The sequence below is a fragment of the Anser brachyrhynchus genome, assembly GCF_964034855.1.
Source record: "Anser brachyrhynchus genome assembly, chromosome: 2".
NCBI lineage: Eukaryota > Metazoa > Chordata > Aves > Anseriformes > Anatidae > Anser > Anser brachyrhynchus.
Genome location: NC_137695.1, coordinates 60816350 through 60833973, shown reverse-complemented (window position 1 = coordinate 60833973; position 17624 = coordinate 60816350). Strand labels below are relative to the sequence as shown.

The 17624-nt window shown below is 36.7% G+C and overlaps 1 protein-coding gene across 16 annotated transcripts in view; it reads left to right on the top strand.

Moving 5' to 3' along the window:
• Positions 1-17624, top strand: part of SUGCT (succinyl-CoA:glutarate-CoA transferase) — a 338160-nt gene that overhangs the window by 246022 nt on the left and 74514 nt on the right. The window contains exon 14 of one of the 16 annotated variants that reach the window (XM_080580282.1): positions 9940-10005. The exons of the other annotated variants lie outside the window; for them this stretch is intronic. Within the exon in view, the coding sequence (XP_080436408.1) occupies positions 9940-9990 (51 nt within the window). The 3' untranslated portion in view covers positions 9991-10005. Of the gene's footprint in view, positions 1-9939; positions 10006-17624 lie in introns of those variants that run through there. 16 annotated transcript variants of the gene reach the window in all.

Sequence of the window (17624 nt, the reverse complement as noted above, 5' to 3'; positions counted from 1 at the left end):
CTGCTCCACCTGGATCCATACAAGTCCATGGGTCCGGATGGGATTCATCCCAGGGTGCTTAAAGAGCTGGCTGACGTCATCACGGGACCTCTCTCAATTATTTTTCAACGATCTTGGGAATCTGGAGGGGTGCCAGTAGACTGGAAGCTGGCAAATGTTGTGCCAATTTTCAAGAAGGGTAAGAAAGAAGACCCTGGCAACTACAGGCCTGTCAGTCTCACGTCAGTGCCTGGTAAAATTATGGAGAAGATGATCCTTGAAGTTATTGAAGCGCACCTGGGGGACAATGCAATCATTGGTCCCAGCCAACATGGGTTCATGAGGGGTAGGTCCTGCCTAACAAAGTTGATTTCCTTTTATGATAAGATCACCCATCTAATCAATCAAGGGAAACCAGCTGATGTGATCTTTTTGGACTTCAGCAAGACTTTTGACACAGTTTCCCATAGGGTCCTACTGGACAAAATGTCCAGCATACAACTTAACAAAAACATCATACGGTGGGTGAGCAATTGGCTGATGGGCAGGGCTCAAAGGGTTGTGGTAAATGGGGCCACATCTGGCTGGCGGATGGTCACTAGTGGGGTCCCTCAAGGCTCCATTTTAGGGCCAGTCCTCTTCAATGTTTTTATAAATGATTTGGATGTAGGACTAAAAGGTGTTTTGAGCAAATTTGCCAACGACACCAAACTTGGAGGAGTTGTGGACTCGGATGAGGGTGGAAAGGCCCTGCAGAGAGATCTGGACAGATTGGAGCTGGGCAATCACCAACCATATGAGGTTTAACAAAAGCAAGTGCCGGGTCCTGCACCTGGGACGGGGCAACCCTGGCTATACGTACAGACTGGGCCACGAGATGCTGGAGAGCAGCCCCACAGAGAGGGATCTGGGCGTTGTGGTTGACAGAAAGGTGAATATGAGCCAGCAGCGTGCCCTGGCAGCCAGGAGGGCCAACCGTATCCTGGAGTGCATCAAGCACGGCATCGCTAGTCGGTTGAGGGAAGTGATTGTCCCGCTCTACTCTGCGCTGGTGCGGCCTCACCTCGAGTACTGTGTGCAGTTCTGGGCACCACAGTACAAAAAGGTTGTGAAACTGTTGGAGAGTGTCCAGAGGAGGGCAACGAAGATGGTGAAGGGCCTAGAGGGGAAGATATAGGAAGAGCGGCTGAGGTCACTTGGCCTGTTCAGCCTGGAGAAGAGGAGGCTGAGGGGGGACCTCATCGCAGTCTACAGCTTCCTCACAAGGGGGAGTGGAGGGGCAGGTGACCTATTCTCCATTATCACCAGTGATAGGACCCGTGGGAACGGTGTTAATCTGAGGCAGGGGAGGTTCAGGCTGGATATCAGGAAGAGGTTCTTCACTGAGAGGGTGGTTGCGCACTTCGAATGGGCTCCCCAGGGAAGTATCATGGCACCAAGCTTGTCGGAGTTTAAGAAGTGTTTGGACTATGCACTTAGTCATATGGTCTGAATTTTTGGGTAGACCTGTGCGGTGCCAGGAGTTGGACTCAATGATCCTTATGGGTCCCTTCCAACTCGGGATATTCTATGATTCTATGATTCTGTGATTCTAATTCACATCTGAGATTGATACTGCACACACTAATTTTTGTCTTTCCCAAGTTCTCCACACATGTCTGTCATTGAATACCTTTGCTGTGCCACTTTACTCCTGTGGATTGCAATGTTATGAAACAGAGTAAAACTGGATGGCGGTTGTATCATTCATGTACACACATGCACGCTCAGTGCACACACATCCATGTACATGTGCAGTAGGAGATCCTATCAAATCATAGGATTTGCCTCCAGTTCAAATTTGAGAATGAATAATATAGAGCCTATTCTGCCACTCGTGCCCTCATGAAATAAGTGACCAAAAATGCAGGCTTTTATCTGAACATAAAAATTATATTTTGTTTGATACAGCCATCTGGTAAAACTAACCAGTAGACAATAATAAATTTTCATTCACACGCTTGCTGGTTAGTTAGCAGCATTAAAAAATTAAATTTTACCTCAAGTATTTATATAAATCTGCATTGCTTCAGTTAATAAAACAAGATGTGTGCTATGGATTTCTGTCCAGCAAACCTGACTTCGCAGGAGAGTTACGTTAACATTTTGTAATATTGTTGTCCAGCACTATTCGGGTAGTGAGGAAAAAAAAAAAAATATCCCCACCTTTTAAAACTAAGTTTACAGTGGATTTTCCAACTGAAATAAAAGAGGATACTTTTGTCTGTTCGTGTGTTGGTTGTTCAGCTGTTTGTATCATCTTGCTATTCTGTGTTCTCTGTAACACTCGTTCAATATGGAGATAGCAGGGAATATGCAGCCATTGTCCATGTCCTAGGAATGAAAGATATCAGATAAAAGGTTCAGCAACACCCTCTTGTTCACAGGAAATGCAAGAGCAAATTTTGGATAAAGGGTGATATCACATCCTTGGAATAAGTTGTTATTTGGTTATGACTGCCCTTCAGGTTTGGATCTCATGTTAGTGATGCAGTTTCTTTGAAAACTGTTATTGATCAGAAGGATATCTGGATTTAGATGGGGATTGGTATAAAAAGTTATACTGATCGAAAAGAGTCAGCTGTTGCTGAAAAGGACACAGTCATTATAAAATAATAACTGTATATTTTCTAAAGTATTGTTAAATTTGAGGGAGATGACTCTTCCCTTTCATCTTCGTCTTTCGTCTTCATCTTCCCTTTCATCTTCGTCTGTATGTAGGGAGTGGTTGTGCATTTCATTACAGTAAGCCATAGCTATCTAAGACTTTGCTGGTCAGCAGCAGCAGTAAATGTAGGCTCTTTCCGAGGCAGAGAAGTTAATTGCAAGACTGAATTTTAGTTTAGTTAGGTAATTCTGACAAAGCAGCTGTCTCTTAACAGCATCCCTATAATTTTATCATAGCTCTTAAGCACAGTCAGGGTTTTGTACAAGCACAGAATAGATGTACGGTCTCACTCTAAAGGTCTGAAGTACAGTCAAGTATTTTGTAGTTTAGATGTGTGAAACTGCAATTGCCAAATGATAGCTGGGGCAAATTGCCCACCTAAGTCAGGAGGGGGATTTGGCAAGGGAAATTTTAATATCAACTTTACACTCAAAAGAAAGTGATGTTACAGACTCAGTGACGTATTATATGCATTGCACACTGCGGACTGCACAGAGGTTGTGTTCTGAGCTGATTTCACATATTCTTTCCATGGAGGGAGAAAACCTGTTGGTGGATGTTCATGGGATATTCATTAGTATACTTAGTCATCAGCAGTTATGTCATGGTACTCTTTTATAGAATACATAAAAAAGTGTAAAAGAAAATTTTGGATGACTAAAAGATGATAACTAGCGGAAAAAGTAATGACAGATCACTGTAGGAAGTTTTAACTGGTGGAATCAGGCACAATGAACAGCATTGGCATTGACATAGACTGTCATAAGCCATATTGAGAACACTAGTTTTCTGCACCATTGACTATTGCTGGCTGCTAACAAAGATTTTGGTCATATTCCAATGCTTTTTTCATAGTTAAGGGTCTCACAGTAGCAATAATTTTAAGTCTTCTGTGTATTAAACTGCAAAAAAAAACCCTAACATAAATATAATCTATCTTTCAAATCCAATAAAGTGGAAAACACAGAAATGTAGTTCTTGCCTCTGCAGAGGCTGTTGGCATTTTCCAGTAGTTAGAAAAAATGGCCAGTGTGAACAGACCAATTTGTATTTAAAACACAGATTTACAGTGTCAGATGATATCTCTTTATGACCAATCTTGTCAACACAGAGGGAAACAAGATATTCTGCCTGAAATAATATGTGGATTGTAAATCATACACTACCTCCAAAAATAACTTTTCCTATAATTAACTTATGCAAATCTATTTTTTTTTTAAGTGATTACATTAGCAAGTACTTTCTAGAATGTCTAAGGTATAAAGCACTCAATTCTTAGAGAAAGGTCTTGGTAAGAGGCCAGATATTCTGAGCATTTTGTATGTGTTCTAATGTGTGTGTGTTTGTATTTGTGTGTGTGTATCTATATGTGTATTTGTGTATATATGTATATGAATATGAGAGAGAAAAGATTTTACATATTAATTATACTTGTGGACGTGAACACAAAATATTAGTGCAACACCAGATCAGAGTTTATTCTAAAAGGAAAACATTTTTTTTTCTTTGAATCTGGGTTAGATTTTTTGTTTGTTTTTTTGTTTAACTATGTTTTTTGGAGAACTATGCTCACCCAGTGGAAAACTCTTTTCAGCTATCCAGAAATAAAAAAGGAAAACCCTTAAAAGGATAGTCTGTCCTTAAAGCAGTCCAACACAGATATTGACAGGCTTTGAATTTATAGTCTTTCTCCTCTTGACAGCTAAATCAAGTAAAAAATGGTTAGTGACTTGGCATCGAATTTATCAAAAGAAGAAAGAACCTTTGTTTTCTTCCTATGATCCTTACATGATAATTTTATTATGAAAAAAGTTCTCATTATAAGGTCATTGTATAAACAGAATATTTTCTGCCTTTACTTGGCAACAGAATTATTATTTTTAGCACTGAAGAAAACAAATTTTTTAAAACAGATTCATCCAGTCCTCCACTGACAGTTTTGTGAATAGCTCATTTCATAAAATGAAATATGATCTGTTTTTCATATGATAGAAGTATTGAATTCTTTAACTGATATAAATCCTAAATTTAGGGGATTTGGGTAGCGATACATATGTGATAGGTGTTATACATAGATAAGGAAGAAAAAGACCACCAAAACCCCAAAGTCAGAATTTTAGAGCAGCGTTATTGAACAGTATGAGCATGTATGATATGATATATGTGACAGAAATTCACTGGAAAAACAAAACAAAACAAAAAACTCCATGAAAGGATTGGTCTTAAGAACAGTAATGTTGGAATATGATTTTTATGTAGGATTTGTTTTATTCACATTTGGCAACCAGAAGTGGAAAAAATAACTATTTTTATTCCATGGCACTGATAACAAAATTCTAGATTTCTTTAAAACTCATTGTAAATGGGGTATTCGGTGGAGGCCACAATACATATTCCATGGTACATATGATAGGCCTTAATACATATTCCATCATTCTATGCTGCATTTTTTTGTTTTGTTTTGTTTTTATTCACTTCAGCATACTGAATGATTGAAAATACAGCTACAGCTAGCATAGGCTTCATTGTTGGATCTGAAGCCTTAGATGTGCACTGAATGGCAAGTGGTGTACCCAGGAAACCTAAGGCTGTCTGAAGGGAGAGAAGGGCTGGGGTAGTTGGATGAATACTTGATTCCTTATATCTGTTTTATGTCTCTAGTCAGCCTGGAAATACAGATTTCCTAGTGAAAGAGTTATATGGTCTTTCCAAGAGCTCTGCTCTCTTGCAAAAGAAAAGATTGGCTCCTATGTAAAGTGTCAGCAGAGGAGGAAAAGTAGGAAAGAGAGAAAAAAATATTGCTTAAGAATCTCAACAGAAAAGCTAGCTTTAAAAAAATATCATATCAAAATATTCCTACTGGCACAACCTTTTGGCCTATGATGAAGATGAAATCCTCACATGACCAAACACTCTATTCCCCTGTGTCAGAAAAAGGACACTGTCTAGCAAAGAATTTCAGTTGTCCAAGGCAGTAATTACCAACACTCTGGAATGAGATGAGAAATTATTTGTTTCTGTTCTATAAATTCTCTAACAAGGATTTAGCCTCCTTCACTGAAATCTCTTATGACATGCCTGTGGAACTGTCAGAAATAAAACCAAAATAAAAATTAACCTTCCCCCAAAGAAGCAAACCTTTACAATATTAGGAGTAAATCTCCGGATTACATCAGTTATCTTCTTCCATCTGTTGTTTATTGTATCCATAGCTTTCCACATTTAAAAAAATAGTCACTGTGAAATACCACTTAGCAGTAATAGGTGCTTATGTTAGCAATCAAAAGTTTTCCAGCAGGATAAGGAAATTAATATTTTGCTTTGTGTTTTTGAGGATTAATGCATATGGTCACCATACTATACTGCAGTTCCAGTATTTATTTTTTCTCTTTATACTGTTTCACAGATAACTTTATACTTCTGTTCACTTAGGATAGCTGTAGAAAAAAAATAAAATAAAAAAAAATGTTACATTTGATCCCTTACTGTTGAGTGAAGGAAAGGCAAAAGCAACATAGCTTGGCATGGAAACCCATCTGTTTAATTCAGAGCAATAACTCCCTTTTGGCCATCTCTCTGAGTATTGTATTATAACATATTCTGTTTCTTTTTCCAGTCTGGCCTCTTGCACATACACAAAGATATAATGGAGAAATTGAAAGATTCCATTTGGCATGAATTCGACCCATTTACACCTTTATCTTTGGTCCCACAGTTTAATATGGATTTTTCAAACGGAAAGATAAAAGTATACTTGACAGTGCATCTCTCCTCCTTCTTCATTGTCTTCATTTACCTCCTTATTTTAATTGGTGTAGCACTCATTTAATAGGCATTACAAATAATTTTAATGGAACAGTCTATGAACATGTGCCATTGCTGTTGAGAGGAAACCTTCACTGGTTTGCCAAAAATATCTCTTGCATATAGGTTTTCTATGTTTAAATTTAAGCTTTTTTCATTTATTCAGTAGGTGACAATCAGTGTCATAACTGTAATGTATACAAAGGACATATGGTCATCCTTCACAGAAGATGTGGTTCCAACCGTATAAAGTTATAAATAAGGCAACTTTGTGAATTGCAAATGAGCAATCACGGCTGTTTTTTTCTAACTTCTACAGTTTTTTTCAGAAATCCCATTATGGAAGTAAGCGGGCCACTTATTAGCAAAATAATTTAAAATCTTTTAGAGTAGTTCCAACTATAATCAGACACAATCTTTTTGGTCTGTTATACATTATAGGCCCCATTTTAATTGGAGCACTAAAGCTGGGCCCTTTGATTCTCGGTATTGGCACTCAGTCTAACTTTTTTACCTTAATTTATGTTTTGGCGATTGAAAATTATGTTTTAAATAAGACAAGGGGGGAGGGAAGAGGCAAAAGAATCTGGATTCTTTTGGCCATACAACTTCATTATCAACATAAAACATTATTCCATAAAACAGTTCCCTCTCTGAGGCCACACAGAGAGAAGCATACTTTTTTTTTTTTTTCCATATAAAGCTTCAGTTTCAATCAGAAATGGAGCACAAGATAATTCTGACAAAAATGCATAAAAGATGTGTTTGTTCCAGTACAGAATGAAAGCATTTAATGAAACCTCAAAATTTGCTGTGAAATGGAGCTATCAGATTCCCTGTTGTCACTTATCCTTTAAATGTATTTTTACCACTCATTTCAGATTAATATGGATAAAGTTCAAAGATCAATGGATCCATTTCATCTTGACCTATATACCACACTAGAATATGAACAACATTTTGGACTATTCTTGTTTTTCATCTTTGGTGGTGCTAGACTTGCATATTAAAATTAAAATAATGTATATTAAAATAATCATACCAGTAAATCATACAAACTGTAGTTTTATGGTTTTATTGGTATAAATAACCTGACTTCTGAATTAAAACCTTAAAATAAATTTTTAGGTAAGTTCAGCTTTTTTTTTTTTTTTTGAGTCGTATGTGCGCATTCTGTTCTGATCTAGAAACTACTGCTAGTTCCTATTTTTCTAAATAACAGATATGAGATAAGAGTTGAGGCATAGGTACTCTGATGGCTCACTATATGCAGGCTGTCAAAAATAAAGCATACTTTGCCCAGACATTCGTATATAACGTCCTCCTTCTGATATGAAAGGTTAATAAAGATCAGGTTTCAGCAGGAAGAAAGAAGCCTCTTCATACAGCATGTATGAACAAGACATTTGTTTTGACACAAATATGTTCAATCACCCAACAAGCAACAAGTACAAGCATTCAAATTAATGGTGTTCAGCCAAATGCAACATCAGAAGCAGTGAAAGGTCTGAGTTACAAATTTTTCCAGAGAGGATAAAACCAGTTTCTTTTTGTTAACTTGTATAATTTAAAATTGTTAGTGTCTGTGTTTATGTGCCAACAAGTGCACCTCTTGTCTGATCAAGACTGTCGCCTTTTATGCCCTTCAGGAAAAGAGAACTGCCAAACACCACAAAAGGTGACATTTGAGCAGACAAGGTGCTGAGATGGGTCCATTAATGTCTTATTAATCACACTGACATTTTAAAGTATGATTTTCTTTACTGGGGAGAAAATTCTCTCAATAACTTACCAGATATTGTGAAGACTGGAAATGAGATGGATAGTCAGAGGCCAATGATGGATTGAATTTTCTGTTACCAAGACACACAATAAACAATTGTATTTCATCCTGAGGATGTTCACCTGGGGAAGAGTTCACAAGGGACAGTTACTCATGTGGTCTTTTGGCTTCCTTGGACCAGGATAGCTCCTGAGATCATTCCAAGTTTTAGACAGCTATCAGAACCAAATTTCCCTAATTTCCCTATTGCTTATTGATATATGTTTTGTTGTTATTGTTTGTTTGCTTGTTCGCTTGTTTGTTTTCATTACCACTTTATTTTTTTTTGTATGTTTGGAGAGACTGGTTGACAGTTTGCTCTTTAATTCCCATGTCCCTTCAGTTTTTCCACCAAACGAGTTTATTGTCTGAAACATATGTGGTAACCAGCCATTATTCCTTCTTGATAGTATATTCTTATTAAATTTTTATTTACCTGCCTTCACGTCTGCACAGAATGAGGAGAGAAACATTTTCAGAAATGATCAAGATAGGGTATGCCAGTGAGAGGAATGCAATTTTGCCTTGTCTGCCTCTGTACTAGTGACACTGGTATGTATGTGTATTTGTCAGCTTGTTGTGTTTGGCAAAGAAAAAGACTGTGCACTCACTGTGTAGGGCTCACATAAAACCTCTTCACATGTATACTTGAGATGTGGACATGTTAGTTCTCTGTTGTATTTTTTATTCTTTAGCTTACTATTGAAAATTCTGTTGTTTCTTTCTAGTCACAGCTACATCAAAGGTCCCCCCTTTCCCCCTTGCCTGTCCCTATACAGAACCCTAATAAAAGAAAATGTTACTTTTTACCACTTACTACTTTGCTTGCAAGCTCTAGGGAGCCTAAGACAAAAAAAGCTATGAACTTGATGGATGGACTTGATGATCTTGAAGGTCTTTTCCAACCTAAATGATTCTATGAATTTAGGCACACTGATTCATAGAATTGTTGCACACACCACTGTAAATGTTTTAAATGACTGTAAGAGAGTCTTTTTTAGTGACAACTGCAGGATTCTTATCCTTTTTTTTTTTTTTTTTTTTTTTTTGTGAAAGTCTGGAGTATTTACCTTTATTCCTAGCAACTGTAACTGAGATCCATAGATTGCTGATAATGAGAATATGTCCATTTAAAGCCCTTCCCTTCTCTTCCTTCCTTTGCAATTCCAGAGAACTACAAACAAATAATGTCAAACGGAAGATTACCTTTCTACCTGCCCAAATCCCTCAGGAACTCACACAGCTCTGCTATATTCAAGATGTCAGTATAATTATACATGTAATCTGTAAGATATGTTCTCCAGTAATTCCCAAATTCCCATGCAGGTTCATCCAGCCCACTTTGCATTGCAGCTTCTCCTGTTAGGTATTGTTCTCAGGAGGTGTCTCCAGATGTTATAAAATTCCAAGATGTATGCTTTATGTGTAGAAGTCACCTTTATAAATAACTTAAACATTCACTCGGGGAGGGGTGGGGGGTGGGGGGTGGGAAATCTTTGCTAAGTTGACCTGAAGTGTTCTGGAGTACTCTCATGCTCTCACAACAGACGCATGTACATAATGTTAAAAAAATTTAGCCACAAGTCCTAATATTAATGCCTATGATATTTGTTCATTTGTCTTTCAGTATCTTCTGGAAATAAACACATTACAAACAAAGCCAAAGCGATCTGCTTAACTTTTCAGTGGTCAGGCAATGGAAAGTCTCTACACAGACCCTGAAACGTTAGTGATTTTGTTTGTTTGTTTTATCTCCACTTGCTTTGAATACTATTATTGCTGCATTTCTAAGTATCATATTAATACTCCAAAAACTTTCCAGTGTTCTAGCTCTCACCAACAACTGTTCCAAATTGCTCAGTTGAAGTTTACATAGAGTAGCTCAGATCTTACAAATGTATTGCCCATATTCTTTAGTTTTTTGGGGTTATATTGAAAGGTAAACAGTATTTCTCCCTCTGATCCTTATATTTTCATGGTCACGGTCACACAGTCATGAATAGCACAGAGAAATAGTTTAGAAACAAGCTTATAAATGGAGAAATATAAATGGAGAAATTTCCTACGAATAACTGATGAAGGAGGGTCTGTTGCAAGTCTAGACACAATTAACTCTTGTAGAAAGATTTGTAAAAATTCAAAGGTGTAATCAAAAGTAACCTGAAAAACACATGGTATTATCTTACTTGGAAACACCTGTGTGATCATTTTCTAAGATAGGAATGAAATACAGGTTAAAGAAAAGCATGTAAATTAGTGCACTGAAACTGAAATGAAACTTTACAATGCATTAATAGAGAATTATGGAGAAAAATCTTGTCACTGTCTGTATTCTCTCTTGTGTATTTTTCTTTTGTGTACTGTGTTCTTCCCCTTCATGGATTCCTTGCACTAACAAATAAGTACCTATGGTATCCAAACAGAATAGTGTAGTGGTATATATTCAGAATAGAATAGAACTTTATTTGTGTATGTATATGCACCTATATATGTGTGTGGTGTGTGTGTGTATGCATAAAGTATTGAAGTGACCCAGTCCAGTAAATGCCTTGAATACACACACATATATATATATACATATGATATGTGTATATAAGAGATCTGAACTTGATTTGAGATTGTCTGACAATTCAGTGTAACAGCTGTGATTCTCAGGAGATGTCCCATGGTCTATGTTAGTGGGGGGTTTCAAGGGTCTGAAATATTCATGTCCAGATGTATTGTCTTGCTGGTCATTGAGCTGAGGTGTCAAAGTGCCCCAATATTGTTAGTATATTTGGGGTAGTCTTCTACTTGGTTCAGGTTGAAAAAACATTGCTAGTGATTCTGGTCAAAAGAGAGAGTGATCAGCTTAACCAAAGTATACTCTTCCAGCACTCACTGAATGGCTGTTAACATGTATAGGAATGTTAACTCCTGAATGTTTTTTCTCTGTCTATCTTCCAATATAGTTGGCTGTTGCTTATGCAGGAACTGATCTGTTGTAGTGGTTATTTTCTGCATATTGTTGGGACTAGATTCAGTTCCGTTTCAGCTAGTTTTTCCATGTAGCTGTTGAAAATAATCCGGAGGAAAATTGATACTTTTGAAACTCTACAAATACTGAGAATATTTGTTAAGTTATACAAAGGACTGCCAAAAAAGTCCATGATTGTGCTAGGTTCTGGACAAACAAAGATGTGTCGATCATCAGTAGCTAAGGAGCTCACAGTCCAAATAAAGCAGAGGTAGGGTGGGGTAGAGGTATCACACAAAAGCTGTGTGAACAAAGTGATATTTGACGTAAATGTCATTTCCACAGTTCTTGGCTTCTGCAATTGCCCACACAGTTTGAGGAGTCCAGTGGTGGAGGTACAGTTTCCTGTCACTGCTCAGTGGGTGTACCTCTCCAGGAAGGACTCAAATAATTTTAGAGCACTACTCTGACTGCAGAGGTCCAAGATGATGAGAACGGATGTCTGTCCTTTGCCCACTGATGGGTGGAGAATATTCATCAGCCTCGTAGGTGGTGTGAATTCTGTGTCCTGGCTCGATTCCAGATTATGCTGTGTCTAAAAGGTTAATTTCAATTACATGAGAATGTCCTTGGCCTTTGACTAGCTTCTCTGTGGACTTGCTCGTGGGAAATTTTATTCTGGGCGGTAGTTGGCTAGAACCAGTGTATCCAGGGTGGGTTTCCTTTCTGTGGATAAACAGAGCATGTGTATCTCCAGGAATAGGAGTTTGGCATCTTCTGCTAGCACTCAATTCATTTATGGCAACCAAAGGTTTCTTACAGAGGTTCAATACTATGCCTAAACAATCTCTTTGTACTTTCCAGCCTATTGATAACTACATCTTCAGCTTCAGTTTTTCAGCTGACTTACCTAGTTGTCTGCTTATATGAATTTCTACTTTTAACTTTACTACAAAGAAACATGGGTTAAAGAACTATGCAAGCCATTTCTGCACTCTGCTGACCTTGTAATATTCACGTATGATGAATTTTAAGTTCATGAAGGCTGGTACTTCTTCTGCAGTTATCTCTGAGTATCAATGAGATCTCTTGTTTGCACTTATTCACTTCTTACAACAGAATCTTTAGTTTAGTTTCAAAAGTACATTTGATAGTATTTGCAGCTGAATTGCAGGTTCTGATTGTTTTTTTGGAACTGCCAGGTATGGGAAAGCCTTATTTCTGCTTCAGCCTATAGTCCTGATAACATTGCCTGCACATTTGCATTAGTGTTTAGGAAGCTGTTTTAGTGTTTGTGCTTGATTCATATACATATTAATAGCAACAAGTATGGAAGTTTAGCTTGAAGTTTGAGTTTTGCTTAACCTTGACAAGCAGTGAGTAATTAATTGAACAATACGATAGGTTTTCAGTAGGATCTTCCTCTAATTAATAGGGCATTTAACAACTGGGATTTAGTGATCATGAAAAGCTGTACTGAAGGGATCGGTACTGCAAGCTTGCTCTCACATCTTGTATGTTCCAAATCAAATTGATCTGATACAAGTTTATTTTTGTAGTTTTTTATACTAGTGGTGCTTTATGTCTGCTAAACGTATGACAATTGTTGTTTATTCGGTACAAAGTTAATGCTTTAACTTTGTTAAACTTTGTTAGCTACTGCCACTTAACTATACCAACCCTGTGCAAGGGTGAAGAGATTTGGCAAGGTGAAGAGGTGACATCTTAAGGCAAGAGAATTTGCATCTGTCCTCTATTTTATGGCCACAGGTGTTTTTAATGAATACCATTAGTCATGATAACAAAATTATGATATTATTGCACTACTATTATTATGCTGTTGAGTAACCCACTTAAGGAAAATACAAAAGCCATAATTTTTCCCCAGCATTATAAAATATTATTGTCACAGTATGAAAAAAAGAATCTTCAAAGATTTAAATTCTATGTTTAATGCTATCTTATTTAAAAACTGAAAGGACGAAGAATAGGATTCTGATCCCATTCAAGTAATGTTTTGTCACTATACTGAGGGTGGGATCCTGACTCATTTTTCCAAAACGTTAGATCTGAGCTCAGCACCTGAGTTATTTTCTCACATCTGCTTTCTAATTGATTTCCATGGAGATTCGTTTGAATAAGAACTTAAATCTGGGAACATAGCTCAGTAAACATTATCCACCTCAACACAATAACAAATTTCTTACTGCTTTCTGAGAAAATGGGTTTGGATCTTCTAAACTGCTTGTTCAAATATATGCTGCTAGGAGTCTTTCAGTTTTGTTTTCTCACAGGCATGCTTCAAGGAACGGATTACTATTGGAATGTGAATTTCTGATTTACCAAAATTCTGCTTCATATGTCCCCATCCGTCAAAAGAATCCCAGTTTTGAGGTTTTATATTTTTACTGGCTTCAGCTCTAATGTTTGTTACTGTATCATCCCTGTTTATATATACTCCACATGATCTTCACAGATAAATACTTCATAAGATCTTCACAGTTGCGGAAATTCCATTGCAAAAAAAAAGATGCTACTAATGTCTTCCAACCATTGTTCAAACATTACCACCTTGATAAAAAACAAAATGAAATAACTTTTCAGTGTTCTTTTGGTACAGGCAAGGCTATTCTATCTTTTGCTTTCATTTCAGCTTCTAGGCAAGCAGTGGTTTTAAAATCTGCCACAGTCTGATTGATCTTATTCCAGGAAAACAGGATTCAAGACATTTTTAAAGTAGATTCGTAATGGATTAACCAGAGTTGCCATATAAAGGAGAAACATTTTATTCCTTTCTAATGTCAGAAGAACTGATATGATGTTTAGCAGTAATAGCTCAAGCATTTACTAACTACGCTTGCAAAAAACTAGGCATAAAACAGGAACAAGAATTTCAGTCCAAAATGTAGTAATCTTATGCTCTTCAAATTGCTACATTAATAAATGAAGTACATTTGAAAAGCAGGTTTCAGTAGATGCATCATAAGTATAGCCCAGAAGAAATGCAGTGTGTAATAGTATTAAGTAAACATGAAGGTGAAAAGCTGACTTTATTTATGTTGATGGAGATCTTGCTGTTGACTTCAAGGATCCAGAATTTTACAGTTTTAAAACTCTGACTTTATGAGGTGGCAGTTTTAAATACAAGCAGGATTGACTCAATGGTTGGTAGAAAGATACACTGGGTTTCTCTTGAGGATTTTTGATAAACATCTAGAAAAAAAAAAAAAGTAGTCTTGTCCTGAAAATAGCAATAAAGATTTTCATTTTATATGATTTTGATATACTTTGAGAGTTTTTCTCTTCTAAAATGACTTAACTTGGTTACTTCAAACCCATACGTGATACGTAGTATGTATAGGTATTTCTCTGTAATTTCATCCTACTGAGTTGTGTCATTGAGGAAAAAGGATTAGAGTTCTTAGTAAACAAACATGCTTTAAAGAAAGAGAGAGATGGAATTATGATAGTGATGCTGAATGTCTCATTTTTAGGCTACTCTAATTAAAAAGACTAAGAAAATGCTGAGATACTGATTTCTGGAAATTAGGCCCCTTTCTGGCACGCCATTTTGGACATCTCGACTCTCTACCTCAGATTTGAAAATGCAAGCTGTATACATGTTCTCCAGTTACTTTTACTGAAACACTGAGATAAATCAGTTTGCAAAGAATCACTCGAACCTTGCAGTTAACCTAAAGAAAATAGTGTTTTCTGCTAATTTCCAGTAATATTCCTAGCTGCTTTATCAATTTTAAATTTTAACTGTGCCATCCTGTTCTACATTAAAGAGAGAATGGGACAGTTAATATTTGCCTGCAAGCTACATGTATTTAACCCTTTTTCAGAGTAAGTAACTCAGAGCCTAAGACAAAGTGCTTATAAAAAGTTTGCTGTTTACATACAATGTGATTTAGCAGTCAGATGAGACAAACATTTTCAGTGGGACTTGCTTCCAAATGGGAATTATGCCCCCCTTGCAGGGATAGGATACTTACCCAGGAACCTAGCATCTCTGCTGTGATAACTTACCGTAGCATTTTCTCAGTATGGCCTATTTTCCTAAAGTTCAGTGATGCCCACTGGTAATTAATCAGAGACCATCACTTTTGCCAAATACCAGATAGACACTTTCTGTTCATTCACCTTTGCCTTGCATTACAGCCACATTCTAGCCTAAACTTAGCAGCTCCTGTGTGCTGCTCGGTTAAGTGGGAGAACACCTCTGTTTATTTTGTGTAAGTCCACTGTGTAAGAGTAAATTACAATGCAAGTAATTTACTCAAGTGGATCTGTGGAGGTATATGCTTCCGTAAGCACATGGAGTGAGTTCTGGTAATGTAATGTCAGCTAATTGTGCTATTATTCACACCCAGGAAAACAAAAAAAAAATGAACAAAACAAAACAAAAAACAGTGCAGACTTTATTCTAAAGATATATTATTATGTTATTTTGCCAGGTTACTGTGCTCTGCAATTTAGTGATTGCATTTGGCCTATTGCAAAAATAAAATAAATAAATAAATAAATAAATGATGCAGAGTCAGGCCATGAAAGCAGTTAATTGAAGCTGTAAATGCTTCTGTAGTGTTAAGATGCAGTGATGTTCCTATTTTTGCAGTGTTGCATAGCCACGTACATGTCTCTTACCACACTAAGGTAAACTGTTGCAATTCATAATCTTTAGAACAGGATATGAAAACAGAGCAGATTAACGGTGCCTTGTTTGTTCTAACCATTCTTAGAGAGTTTGGGTTCCTATGCCTTCACAGTTGGATTTAGTTTTCTACTTTGCGAGGGAAATGTTTTCAGTTAAGGATTTGGTATTTCAGATTTTCAAGTTTTTGCTTAGGGAGATCATAACTTAAAAGAGAAAAAGAGAATCCTGTATGTTTTCAGTTTGTCATAAGAATGAAAACATGGAGGTGTTCCGGAGTTTTGTAGTGTGTACAAATTAAAATAAGTTTTTCAACTTTTTCTTGTATTAAAAACTTCTTTTTTTATTTTTATTATTTTTATTTTTTATTCTTACATGCTTTAATGGCTGTTTCTGAAAACACATTCTGCAGGGACCCATAGTATCATCTCCTTGTTCAAAAGGTAAAATCAAGAGCTTATTCACAGTATTTTCCGTGATCTGTTTCCCAGGCTTAGGTTTTCAAATAGAGTTTCCTTTAAAAAATAATTTTCTGTCTTGCAGTTCAATTTCCTATAGTACTGGTTATGCTGAGAATCACAAGCAAAGTATTATCTGAAAATTTGTGGATCATGATGTGCAACCTAAGCTGGGAGGGGTAGAGGAAAAGGAGGGAGGGTGAAGGTTCCTTCCGTTCTTAAAAGTAATTGTCCTGATGTGATGGAAATTGCAGTCACCTGCCTAGCAGTGGAAAGTCTTTAGCTATAAGGAAATCTACAGCATCATCACTTCATTATAGTTACCAGCAACCTCATGCTGGACAGCAGCTTTGATGAGACTGATAAAGACAGTGTTATTGAAACAACAGAAGTGCATGGGGACCATAGTTATAAAGATTTTCTTGATGAAGCTACTGCATAAAAATTTATGCTTGTGAAAATTGTACTTGGAGCAGATTTGGCACTTAGGGATGTGGAGCTGGAGGTTTTTGCTAGTCTAGGATAAGTCTGGAGATTAGTTCAGGTGGGTTATTCTTCTAGTGCTGTGCAAGTGTAAATGGGATCAGATTTCAACCCTGGGTTTTATTAAACTTTATTCCTGATTTATGAAGAAAACTTGAATTAATCAGTACTGACCTTGTGGTTAGCATGTCTGAATATCTAAAGAAACTGAAGTCTTCATTACTAAGCACATTTCCAACTGAACAATTAACTTCCCTCCATTTCAATTGCCTGTCCTTAAAATTACTTGCCTTATAGAGATACAGTTCTACAGCTATTTCTATATGTTTTATAAGAGTCTCTTAGGTTCCTTTCCCTAACATTCTATACAATACTCTGCAAATACAGTGCTATGGCTGTTTTCTAAACATAAAGAGAAATTCTTCTTATCATGATAACTTTCAAGATACCAGGTAAGCAAAGGTGGTAGCCGTGGTTTTTGTTTGTTTTTAAGATATATCAGTGCATCTTTCTCTTTTCTCCTCCTGATTATTCCTTAGGAACATCTGGTAGCTTTCTGCCTCACTGTCAAATTTCTATTTCTGTTTTATTAGCCAAACACCTGCATGCCAGCTGAGTATGTACAGACATTTCTGAATATCAGGAGTGTTATTGCCAGTCTAACTTGTAACAAACTTGCAGCATGATAGCACTCTAAAATTCTCCTTACTCCCATGTTATTATTTAACAGATTTTAAAAAAGTTCATAAACCCCATTA